The following is a 13527-nucleotide window of genomic DNA, read 5'->3' as shown; positions in this document are numbered from 1 at the left end:
ACTTCTTTAACAAGTAACAAAAACAGAAATTTCGGTTGAAAATTTGTTGACCTCTGAAAAAAAAACTTGAAAGGTCGGCCACCGGTAAATACATGACCGGGATAATTTGGCGGGTTTTGGGAAATTCCGCCATATTTTTCCCGGTTATTAATTTTCCCAGTCATAAATTAACCCGCTATAATATTCCCGAGTAAGGTACACAGTTTTTATTCTAATTCTTAATTATATCCTAGCATCTTATCAAAAATGAATAGCGCAGACAAGCCTTTGAGGAACAGTCAAGCCATCGAAAAAGAAGTTCTTAGGGTATGTTTTTAAAGTTGTAGTAAAAAGCTTCCTTCACCTTTCACTACATGTGGCTGGTTATGATTACATATTAATTTGAAGATATTTAAGGTAATAACACTGCCTTTGATGGAAGTACACAACGATTTGCACTAACTAGTTTTACAAAGAACATTTCTAGAATACTCCAATTATTGAGTCTTGACTCATGCCTTGTTATAATTTCAGAGAATGGTGACTAATTTCCGAGTACAAGAACTGCAGCAGTTGATGAGCATGTGTAACAGATCCCGTGTGGGCAGAAAACAAGAGCTGCTCTCACGTGCACTATATCTTGTAAAGAACATCAACGATGTATCAAAAGACTGCAAAGTGGCATCCTCTATACGTGATCTGTACAACAGAAGGTACCCCAGCCGCCAGATGCAGATAGTTGGAGGAATGCAGGATGCAAACTGCATTCCATTACCTCCTACCACTGGTGAGACCTTTTAATACTTTTATCAGCTTTGTGCTAATGTACAGGGTGGCCCAAAAGTAACTATCCACATGCAACCCTTTAATAACTTACGTTATTCGTGTCAGAATTTCACAAAAATTTCAGAGAATATAGATATGGGTCAAACTTAGATTTCCTGAAATCTTCGTAAAATTTCATCAATTACAGAGGGTGTGGCACGCCACTCCGTCTTTATCTCCATTGCCACCATAAAGTGAGAACGTTTTGAGTTAGGAACTCCAAAATTTCCAGACACATTTGGTTTGATAATTGAAGTGCTTTCCCAAAATTTCAAGTTGCTTGTTTACATCTAAGCTGAGTTGTGACCATTTTAAGATCTGGCAGATACATGATCATAGGACAGCAACAGAAGTGCTATAACGCAAATTTCTTTGATTTTAAGGAAAGTCACAATCAGTATTCACATAAAGTGATCAGATCGTCATCCCCCAACATGCTCGGTAGCGCCTAATGAGGTTCATTATTGCCCGCTAGTGAATAGCTCCCGATGAGATCACTGATTGGGTGACGAAATCAGTGATTAAGTGCCGGGATCACATATCCGCAAGATCTTAAAAGGGTCATAACTCGGCTTAGTTGTAAACAGCCAACTTGAAATTTTGGGAAAGCACTTCAATTATCAAACCAAATGTGTCTGGCAATTTTGGAGTTCCTAACTTAAAACGTTCTCACTTTATGGTGGCAATAGAGATAAAGAGGGAGTGGCGTGCCACACCCTCTGTAATCGATGAAATTTTACGAAAATTTCAGGAAGTCTAAGTTTGACCCATATCTATATTCTCTGAAATTTTTGTGAAATTCTGACACGAATAAAGTGAGTTATTAAAGGGTTGCGTGTGGATAGTTACTTTTGGGCCACCCTGTGTGATGAGTGCTGTTCATAAAGCTGAGTTGGCAGTCTAACATTTACTCGTGCTGACCTATACATCAGTGATCATGTCTTTCTTAGTTGTGTGCTTAAATGTGATTGGTGTTCTCAGTATCGTATCGAGGTACATTTTAGTGTGTCTTGTTTTAGTTAACTTCACAATTTCAAATGATAACTTGACATTCTCTGAAGACAACATAGGGTGACTACGACATGACTTTTACATAAAATCTTGAATTCCATCTGCCCTTACTAATCTGGTGTGATATAGTGGTGCACACATCTTCTTGAAAGCTTGTACAAAAAGTAGATTTTAAAACTCATCAGTCGCTCATTGAAATACCAAACTTGTTCTTACTTTCTAGAATTCATACAAATCTTCCTTTGCCATCATCTAAATTATTCTAGCATTATATGGATTATGGTCACTCAGTCAGCTGATATAAATTGATTTCTCAATTGTATTCTGCTGGGACAGGAAGGTTTGGCACAGAATTCTGCCTGGAGAATTTGCCGCAATTCAGTCTAAATCATTTAACAAAGTTCAAAAACTGTATGTTGGGGCTTAATATACCACCATATAAGACCTAAGCAGCATTCAGGTTAACGGGTTCTAACTTCATGGTCTATTATATTGCAGTATATATTATTTAAGTATTGGAAAATTTACAATAATATTTTTGTTATAACAGTTGCCATTAAATAGATTGAAATGTGAAACCGGCCCGGAGGTATTTATCCTAGTGTGCCTATATTGGACTCTGTTGAACAGGCTAGGCAAGGCCAAGGGTAGGTTAATTAATGCAAACCGCAAAAAGAAACTGTAAGGGCTAGAATTGCATATTATTAAACGTGCAAACATTGCAAAGTTATTATGCAGATTCCTTATCTTGGTCACACAACTGCTGCACAGGGTGATTCATAAGTAATATCCTGATTTTAAATACAATAAAACATTTATGAAGGAGCTTAAAGCCAATTATCGGTTACTACTAGTTCGGTTGTAAGGTTACATATTTGATTTGTTAAGCTTACATAATTAATATATCTGTTTGTTAATTGTAGTTTCTATGTAGCTATAACTATACGTGATAAAAGTAAGAGTTCCCATGTCCCGCATACAATAGCAATGTAATGTTATATTTGTCAATTATACGCTACCATCTAGCTATCAAGTATTTGGGTCGGACTTCTCAACAAGCTGGCTATTAGGCATTAGCTTCACACAAATCTTGAGAGCTGTCCCTTTCTCGTAGTGCTGCCGTTATTGTGTGTCAAGCTGGGCGCGCTGAAAAGTAAAACAAACAAACAGACTGACAGACACACACCCTCAGAGAGCAAATATAGTGCGGTGTGTGCGTTCAGTAACATCTTGTCTACAGAGGGGGATTGTGCGGAGACCTCAGGCGCAGTACAGACCAGCCCTACCACAGGGCCGCGCACTAATGGTTATCCTAGCACTTCTGGAGGTTATTCCTCTACTGACTCCACTGCTGATAAGGTACGAGCTGATAAAGTGCTGGCTTTATCAGAATAAATTAACGCACGTTTAGGTCTCTCCGTTTCCTTACCACTCAATCTATCAGCTTGAATAACAGAGGATCTACTTATTATTATATTTAATCAGTAGGAAATAATATATTTAGTAATTCTAACATTCCGCGAAACCCAGGCTCAAGTTCCAGTACTCCCTGACGTCTCATTTAAAGACCTGCCGTTCTACGAGGAGCTGGATGTGTTAATAAAACCTACCAGTCTGGTGGATCATGGACCTAGTAGATACCAAGAAACTGCTCTACCTTTCTATCTTAGTCAGAGACAAGTTCAGGCTATATACGATAGCAGGTATTGTGCTTCTCTTTAAAATTCTGCCTTATTGTTGGCTACAATTTGTTTTATATTTTCAATTTCAGTTCGTGGCATTAGAAAAAAGATGTCACCCTCACAACGTGTTTAATAGGTTATCTCACTTTACAGTTTACAAATTAAATTTTAAGATTGTGCGCACAGCAAGATTCCCTTGAGTGGCTAGCGTCTAATTAGGAAAGTCTTAAAAAGTACTTGAAGTTTTGTTTTTAGATTAGTTCACTGTAAAATCTGTTAGCAAATTGGTGTTCAATTTCTAATGTTTTTGTACGTTTTATTTGGTTCTGTAGACCTACAGTGTAATGTGGTACATTGTAATTGAAGGTGCATTGTAATTGTAGTGATTATTATTCAATGTTGCGTGTATTTATTATGCTGTTTTTAATCTAATCTGGTATAAAGCTGTATAGTAGTAACCATACCACTCTACTTAAAAGCACAATAACATATCTCCAGTCTATAGAGTGTATCACCTTAATAACACCAGAATGTGTGTGTGTGTGTGTGTGTGTCTGTCTGTCTGTCTGTCCGTGTGTAATTTCCGGTCGGTTATACAAAAAAAACGGTAAGAGTTACGGGACTGATTTTTTCGGTATAGTGTCGACAAAACTCTGATGAAGCCCATAGGAAATTTTTTTAAAAATCGGCCAATGGTAAGTGGTTTAATTGATGGTTTTGTACCACAAATGTTACATAAAATTGCGTGAGCAGAACGGCAAGAGTTACGGGGCTTGCTCTCTCTCTCTCATTACTGTGTAATATGTTATAGCTGCATTTAAGTAGCGTCATAATTGGATTAGCCTGGAAGATTCGCTGTAATGTTATACCTTAAGCTTATTAGGGGAGGGGGGACTGTTAGTGTTTGGGGTCTGTTTGGACTGCAGAGAGAGAGAGAGAGAGAGAGAGTTCATACGACAATGTTATGCGTGTTTTCAAATATAATATGCGGGTGTGGTGCGGAGTTAACAAGGGTTAATTTCTATAACGATTTAAATAAAAATAGAAAGCGGTTCAAGACGGGAGTGATGAGGTGTAATACTCGGTGTTCAGACCTTATGATCATGGAGTGTGGTGCCTCATGGCTAATAATGACTTAATTATCCACAAGAAATAACTGATTATGAGATTATTGTTTAAGAAACTATTGGGTCACCTAATGCGGGTTTTGACTCAGCGGGTAATTACTCCTACCCTTTTTAACTGCGGCAGTGAAATCCCGGCCGTAGGCCGGGTTACACTAGTATTATATACAGTAGATGTGTTATCTGTATAATATACACATGTATATCTACATATTTATAAACCACTTCTTATTATCTGTTATACTCAGACAAGTAAACACCCGCCTGAAAGGCTCGTGTTTATAGGCAACACCCGCCTGACAGGCTCGTGTTTATAGGCTACACCCGCCTGACAGGCTCGTGTTTATAGGCTACACCCGCCTGACAGGCTCGTGTTTATAGGCTACACCCGCCTGACAGGCTTGTGTTTATAGGCTACACCCGCCTGACAGGCTCGTGTTTATAGGCTACACCCGCCTGACAGGCTCGTGTTTATAGGCTACACCCGCCTGACAGGCTTGTGTTTATAGGCTACACCCGCCTGACAGGCTCGTGTTTATAGGCTACACCCGCCTGACAGGCTTGTGTTTATAGGCTACACCCGCCTGACAGGCTCGTGTTTATAGGCTACACCCGCCTGCGGCCTGACAGGCTTGTGTTTATAGGCTACACCCGCCTGACAGGCTCGTGTTTATAGGCTACACCCGCCTGACAGGCTCGTGTTTATAGGCTACACCCGCCTGACAGACTCGTGTTTATAGGCTACTCCCTCAGGGGGCATTAGGGTGTTTATAATCCGCTCTAACACTGTCCAGGGTCTAGGTGTTCAATACCATATTCGTCTTGTTTAAAATTCCTAGGTTGTAGTCGAAAGTCAACAGTTTGGTATCATTTTACCATTCTAGTAGAGATTAAACTGTAATGTTAAACAAGAAACTGTCGATTGTTTGAAACTACTGATATTGATAACATCACATTTATAACATTACAGGACAATGCAACCAATGCAAGGGGGTAACGTGATGTCATATAACTACATGGTACAAATACAAGTTCGACTTTGTCTACTCGAAACCAGCTGTGAACAAGCCGATCATTTCCCCGCATTCTGCGCTCTCAAAGTCAACGGCAACCAGGCTTTCAGTGTGAGTTACTATCAGTTACTATCAGTTACTATCAGTTACTATCAGTTACTATCAGTTACTATCAGTTACTATCAGTTACTATCAGTTACTACCAGTTACTATCAGTTACTAATACTATCAGTTACTATCAGTTACTACATGGATTACTAGTAATTGCAAACAAGACTAAATTTGTCGGTACTGAGCTACTCTCTTATGTAATTGTACTGTTATCTTAATTTCACCCAGCGGCCAGCACTGGGTTTGGAAATGAGCTGGTGTTTGAGTACAGATGGTTGAAGACTAGCAAGTAGACTATAATATACATAGTTGCATAGTTACGTAACTATATGATAGTCAAAGCCATGTATATTTACCTCACTGTCTGGAACATTCCGTACGTTATTATATTGTTCAGCTGTTGTACAGCAGTGTATAGTAGTTAGTACTATAACCCCTAACTAGCCCAGTGTATATACTTTGATATTATAGTACGTGATATTTCCAATGTTAGGATATATCTGGCCAGGTAGCGTAGTTGGTTGATCATCGGATTTGTAATCGTAAGATTGCGAGTTCGAATCCCACTGCCTGCCTAGTCGTGGGGTGAGCGTCGTTGACGCTCTGCTAAGGATCCCGAGTGGTCTATGTAGCCCCACGGTTCACTCAGCCGAATGCTCGAGAAATCGGGTGTGAGGGTTAAATGAGGAGCTGTGCTTGATCAACACAGCGAAGCCTCGGGCGAAGAAAGTGTGGCATAGTGCCTTAACCGTTGCTGGCCTTAGGAACGATCCTTCGGCTTCTTGTAAAGCTCTTCCTTGAAAGTGCTGGTTTACATTGTAATGCAGGTAATGCCGAAGTAAAATAACAAAGGTGGTCGACTCATTCGATGGCCTTGTTGCGTCGCAACGAATCCTCATGAGATAAGATAAGATAAGAGATTGGAAAAATCACGTACCATCTTACTATATATAAAGCGAGACGATATATATATATATATATATATTTATTTATCCGTGCCATTTTACTGACACCACGGCATCAACTTTAACGCGAAAAGATATACAACTGAAACTTTTTTGACTGGGTCAAATGCTTTAATGGCCTCCAAATCAGCATGAAAAAATAAAAAATTGGCCAAGAAATAGGAGTTTTAGAGCCCAAAATTTGGTACCCCAAGTGGTGTCAAAAACGCGAATTAAATAGGTAATAATTGTTTTAGTCTCTTGAGTCTTGACACCATTTTAGGATTAGACGGGTTCCTGCTAGTAATATTAAAGTATATATACTTAATATAAATGTATATAATAGACATACATATTATATACATAGTAAGACTTGGTTCCGAAGAGGCTTCCTCGAATATGGCTCGAACTTGGTTATTGTAATGAGGCTTCCTCGAGTAATAGTTTTAAATGACAATAGACAAATAGGTAAAATGCTAACCGGCTAATAATAGCCATTTTTGGGGCACAAATACCTAAAAGCCGGTTAATATCCATTTTAATTGCATTTCTAACAGCCATCTAACAGTCCTTTCCACCCACCTCGGTCAGCTCTTTGTTTTAAGAAATATCCTAACAGCCGACGTTTACTTGAATTGTGTTTTGATATGGCTATAAAGGAGCTGTTAGAGGGCTGTTACCGTAACAGCCGGCAGTTATTAGCCGGTTGGCATTGTAGGCCCCCCCCCCCCCCCCCCCTATTGTACCTATTTTCCGGGACAATAAGCGTAAATATACAACCACCTGGGAACTAATTTGCAACAATTTATTTTTGCCATTAGGATTTTATATTAGATTCAGACACTGAACACTCATAAGCTCGATATGGTGTACAAAAAGGACCGCAATGGTCATATTATGGCAGGCGAATGAGGCCTTGAAAGTGCTCAGATCATCGCGATATTTTAATGTTTCGGATAAAATTGAAAATCATTTATATTTTTGGTAAATTTTCCTAACTTTCGTTGGGAAGGTATTACAGATTTTTGGATCAGTGAAAAATAACCGTAACTAGCTTATTTATTTATATTCAACTTATCAAGCAAAATATGCCCTAAAGCTAAAACAAGTTTACTTTTCGAATTATTAGCGAAAAACATATTTTGGCTGCACGATTTCGCGAACATTTAGGTGGGTTATAAATTGGTCTAGAAAGGTCACAGAGAGAGACTTTCTAATAGTTGTAAACTCTTTGGGGTTGTAAATTGTTCCTGGGACTATGGAGGGGGCCGGGGGGAGCCAAGTGGATATTTGTAGATATTTGGATAATGTCATCCACTTTTTTCGTGAATTATCCATAATATCCATTGACAATAATCTACAAATATCTACATATATCTACAAAAAATGTATATCTCAAATATGTGCCCAGAAATTCTACTGAATTTTTGGAGATAAATGTATAAATTTGTAGAATTTGTAGAATTTTCGTGAATTATCCATTGACAATAATCTACAAATATCTACATTTATCTACAAAAAATGTAATCTCAAATATGTGCCCAGAAATTCTACTGAATTTTTGGAGATAAATGTATAAATTTGTAGAATGTCATCCACTTTTTTCGTGGATTATCCATTCTACATTAATCTACAAATATCTACAAATATCCACTTGGCTCCCCCCCTATGGACAACGCATTCGTGCACAGAAATTCTTGTAGTAAAAGTAAACCGCGATGAGCCTCAATTGGATATTACATCTATACTAATAATCTCAAGATGTGTGTTCGTTCGCGTGTAATTCCCTAACGGCTTAATAAGAAAACGGTAAGAGCTTGTTTTTTTTCGGTATAGTGCCGACAAAACTCCGACCAAGCCAAATGATAAAGGTTTTTTAAATCGGTCGGCGGTGTGTGTGTGTGTGTGTGTGTGTGGGTGGGTGGGTGGGTGGGTGGGTGGGTGGGTGGGTGGGTGTGTGGTGTGTGTGTGTGTGTGTGTGTGTGTGTGTGTGTGTGTGTGTGTGTGTGTGTGTGTGTGTGTGTGTGTGTGTGTGTGTGTGTGTGTGTACTCTCCCACTCTCTCTCTCCCCTCATAATAGATTTGCTATATAATTAGGTAATTTGGCAGGGGACCTCAAGATTGCCTATCAAGTATTACTATTAGATATGTGAGGGGCACTCAGGATTAAATTGTGGTCTGTTTGCAGAATGAGCGAGTTCATACTTACGCACCGTTTTAACTACGAAAATGTAAAGATGTTTTCTAATATAATAGGCGGGTTTATACTTTTGCATTTCAACTGCGATAGTGAAGTCCCGCTTAGTCCCGGCCGTAGGCACGGGTTACTCTATACTAGTATATTTATATTATGATAATCATATATTCAAATTTCAAACAATATCATTAAATATTATGATTAATCGTTCACACTAAATAAACATACAGAATTAATCTACATTAAAGAATCAATAATCTATAATATTATTATATATCACTAAATTTTCTCATTTCTCCGCTCCTGTTTATTTTGTGGCAAATTAGTTCCCAGAAAATATCCCAACACCCTAACTATAAGGCTCTAACTGGGCTGTTGTAAGAAGAAAACTACTGCTAGACTATTTAGATAGACTTTAACAGTCTCAGTGAGTCTCACATATTTCCACATTAAGTCCCGCTTGAATGATTTAAATGTACTACATCTTTGTTGGGTATATTTTAAAGTTTTAATGTCGAAGCGTGTAATAAATGTTATAATTTATTTATTTATTTATAAGCCCGTCTGTTTGGTCCCCGTACCTCTACTTACAGTAAAGTTACCATTACTTACAGTAAAGTTACCATTACTTACAGTAAAGTTACCATTAGCATAACGTGCAATACGTAAGTGTGCTTTGAAATACATCTGTTTACTTCTCCCTGTATACTGTATAGTGCAGTGAGTAGTGTACATGTATATATTGTATAATGTATATTTCCTGTATACTACCTGTGAAAAAGGAAGCCTGTACCACGTGTCGCGTTGGTCACAAATATTGTACGTTTTAACGAGTGGAGACGAAAAATCGGTAAAATTCGTGTAACTACCGCCTGCTGGGTTTATACACTGTTGGTATGCACACTTAATTACCCAACTTACAGTCGAAATTAATCACTCTAACTAATCACACTAATTAGTAATTAAGGCATCATGTAGCCGGTGGGCCCGACATGATACGACATATCTTGACACGTCGGGGTTTGTCGGGATTTGTCAGGGTTTGTCGGGGTTTGTCAGGGTTTGACGGGGTTTGACGGGGTTTCCGGTTTATCGAGCCTGGAGGCTTTTTTTTTTTTTTTTTTTTTTTTTTTTTTTGGAGTCTCCCAACAAGCTTTACGTGGAAAAACACTATACAAGAAGGCCTCATGTAGCCGGTGGGCCCGAGGCAAAACCCCTCGACAAACCCCGACAAACCCCGTTTGTCGGGGTTTGTCGGGATGTGTCGGGGTTTGTCGGGGTTTGTCGGGGTTTGTCGGGGTTTGTCGAGCCTGGAGGCTACATGATGCCTTAATTAATCACGCTAATTTCAGTTTCAAGAACCACAAAGCTCTAACGTGAAGCGACCTCCTTCCAATCCTATAGACATAACAGGACACTGCAGACTGAGTAGCGCGTATCCTAACGTGCTGAACGTTACCTGGGCCGCTAACTACGGACAAAGACACTGCATTGTAGTGAGACTAGTGAGGCAACACAACTCTCAGATATTACTGGATAGGTTAAAGAAACATATCCGTAACGTGGATCACAGCAAGGTCAGTGTATACATACTGTATACATACTGTATACATACTGTACAATGTATAGTATATATGTATATTGCATAGTGTATACATACTGCACTGTACAATGTATAGTATATAGTATATATGTATATTGCATAGTGTAACATACACTGTACTATATACCGTACTATATATATTATTATATACATGATACCAACGCACAGCTATACTGTGTGTTGGTATGTGAACCATATGGAAGACAGACCCGTGGGGAAATCTTCTTTTAACTGGGATTATGATAAGACAAATATAACTCTCTTCGGTGTTATAATCAAACCCAAAAATTTCGTCGCTAAGTTTACTAATAATGACTCCCCTGATAGGCTCTGATAAAAGAGAAGTTGTCGTGTGATGATAACGAGATAGCTACCACCAGTTTGCGGGTTTCACTACTCTGTCCCCTCAGTAAAGCTAGAATACAAATACCTTGTAGACCAACCACATGCAGTCACCTTCAGTGTTTTGATGCGTCTATCTTCCTTCAGGTTAGCTTCTACATATAATATCTTCTTTCAGATTATTTAGGTGTGTAGTATGTAAGAATAATTTGTAAGTTTGATGACGAGCAAAAATAAAAACATATTACATCTGACCTATCGCCATCTTTGACATAACATGTTTCTTATGACTCTTATTTACGTCATTGTTAAAAATTGCGCCATAATGACGTCACAACCCCACCATAATGACGTCACAACCCCACCAGATGAATGAGCGTAAAGCAACGTGGCAATGTCCAGTATGTGACGGTGCAGCCAAGTACGGTACCCTCGCTATAGACGCCTTCTTCAAACTTATCATATCACAGTCCCCCGACGCCGAGGAAATTGAGGTCTTTCCCGATGGTTCCTGGAAGGCTTTGACAAATAAACCAGGTACATATTTGTTTAAACTAGGAGTAAATTTTAAAGTGTGATTGTTAAAATGTGTTTTAACTCGTCATGTCCCAGAGGTGTATTGTCGTATATTGCTTTAAAAGTAAGCAGCTAAATGCGGTTTAAACTCTGTGTGTACCCTGAAACTGCCTATTTTCCTGTTTAAACTGTACGTTTTACTGTGCACTTCACGGCGGGTTAAAATGGGCGGGTATTATTTGTATTATCTCGTTAGCTCAAGACGATGTTAAAATTTTGTTGTACGACCATATTATAATCAGTATATAATTATATGTTTTGACCAATAGAATTATCTGATTTAAGTTAATATCACATTATTTTTTTCAGATCCCAGTCCTTCAGAATCGCGTAGCTCATCAAAACCAGAGGCTATCTCAGTAGACAGTCCAGAGTCTGCTGGTCCTTCCTCCTCCTCACCCACCACCACAGCAACACCAGGTCTGTAACCAGCCAGTTACCAGCCAGTTACCAGTCAGTAACCAGTCAGTAACCTGTCAGTTACCAGTCAGTAACCAGTCAGTAACCTGTCAGTTACCAGTCAGTAATCAGTCAGTAACCTGTCAGTAACCAGTCAGTAACCAGTCAGTAACCTGTCAGTTACCAGTCAGTTACCAGTCAGTAACCTGTCAGTTACCAGTCAGTAACCTGTCAGTTACCAGTCAGTAACCAGTCAGTAAGCTGTCAGTTACCAGTCAGTTACCAGTCAGTAACCAGCTAGTAATCAGTCCGTTACCAGTCAGTTACTCTGTTTCCTTAAATTTTGTTCAACTGACAAGTTGTATCATTTAATTGACGTCACTGCTTAATGAATAATGATTATACCAAAATCGAATATTCAATCAGTAAAACAAGCCAGACTGTCACTTCATGTCTGCACGTATCTGCTACATAGGTGTGTTGTGTGACCTCACGCGACATGCATAGTGACGTCACGCGACATACATTGCATTGTGACTTCACGCGACATGCATAGTGACGTCACGCGACATACATTGCATTGTGACGTCACGCGACAGGCATAGTAACGTCACGCGACATACATTGCATTGTGACTTCACGCGACATGCATAGTGACGTCACACGACATGCATAGTGACGTCACGCGACATACATAGTGACGTCACGCGACATGTATAGTGACGTCACTCGACATACATTGCATTGTGACGTCACGCGAAATGCATAGTGACGTCACGCGACATACATTTCATTGTGACTTCACGCGACATGCATAGTGACGTCACGCGACATACATTGCATTGTGACTTCACGCGACATGCATAGTGACGTCACACGACATACATTGCATTGTGACGTCACGTGACATGTAGTGTGATGTTAGCATTATCAGAAATATCCAGTTCAACGGTGTTCACCAAGGCAAGATTCTGAAAACCGGGATGAATTTCGCAAATCAAGCACCAGTGCCTGTCATATTATATGCAGCTATGAAGAAGAGACTGTCTCGCACTTTCTTGGACAATGCCCAGCTATTGCAATACTGCGAGGGCAATACTTTCAGGATTATTATCTTTCTGTCGACGAGCGTCGACGTCTTTGACAACCAACATATTACTACTATTGTCAACTAGCACTAAGCGAGGAACACACCAGAATGACATAACGTCTATTCTCGTGCTGATTTAACTGGTTATCATCTTCTCGGTATTCGGGCATATATTAATTCCACCTACCACTTTACCTACATCATCTTCTTATATATTTGCCCTGGTATCCTCCTCCTGGAGGGTTGCCACACCCCACAGGCAGACGGAGCATCTTCATGCTATCATTTTGTGAGCCACCTAGGTCCAGCCTCTTTTTTAAAAGAAAAAGATAGACGCCTATTACTACCATGTCAGTTTGCTATGTGTGTCTAGGCGCTCCTCTTAAGGTGTACAGGATGGTTCATGTTTAATTTTAATGAAGAATTTTGTAAACCACCTGCCAATCCGTAATTTGTAGTATGTGGTCATGACATGATGACCGATAACTTGATTACAAAATCCTGGCAAAATGCCAATTGTCAAAGTCTCCGAGATCAGTAACGTTGTAGAAATAAGGGAATTTCCGGAGAAGAAAAGAAGATGAAGAGCGGGAGAGTGTAGCCGGCGTTTGAAGAATGTACAATGCATTCC

At 39.4% G+C, this 13527-nt stretch overlaps 1 protein-coding gene across 11 annotated transcripts in view; it reads left to right on the top strand.

The window, feature by feature from the left end:
• Positions 1-212: 212 nt before the first annotated feature.
• Positions 213-13527, top strand: part of LOC134811637 (E3 SUMO-protein ligase PIAS2-like) — a 46121-nt gene continuing 32806 nt past the window's right edge. For 6 of the 11 annotated variants that reach the window (XM_063818654.1, XM_063818652.1, XM_063818653.1 and 3 more), the window contains exons 1-9: positions 213-306; positions 514-766; positions 3056-3174; positions 3346-3518; positions 5592-5745; positions 10239-10463; positions 10817-10978; positions 11200-11368; positions 11717-11827. In XM_063818654.1, the coding sequence (XP_063674724.1) occupies positions 247-306; positions 514-766; positions 3056-3174; positions 3346-3518; positions 5592-5745; positions 10239-10463; positions 10817-10978; positions 11200-11368; positions 11717-11827 (1426 nt within the window). In that variant the 5' untranslated portion in view covers positions 213-246. Of the gene's footprint in view, positions 307-513; positions 767-3007; positions 3175-3345; positions 3519-5591; positions 5746-10238; positions 10464-10816; positions 10979-11199; positions 11369-11716; positions 11828-13527 lie in introns of all 11 variants that reach the window. The other 5 variants (XM_063818650.1, XM_063818648.1, XM_063818649.1 and 2 more) reach the window with 1 other exon arrangement.

This window comes from Bolinopsis microptera, chromosome 2, assembly GCF_026151205.1.
Source record: "Bolinopsis microptera isolate Bmic1 chromosome 2, MBARI_Bmic_1.0, whole genome shotgun sequence".
In the NCBI taxonomy this organism is placed as follows: Eukaryota; Metazoa; Ctenophora; class Tentaculata; order Lobata; family Bolinopsidae; genus Bolinopsis; species Bolinopsis microptera.
This window is presented reverse-complemented; position numbering and strand designations above follow the sequence as displayed.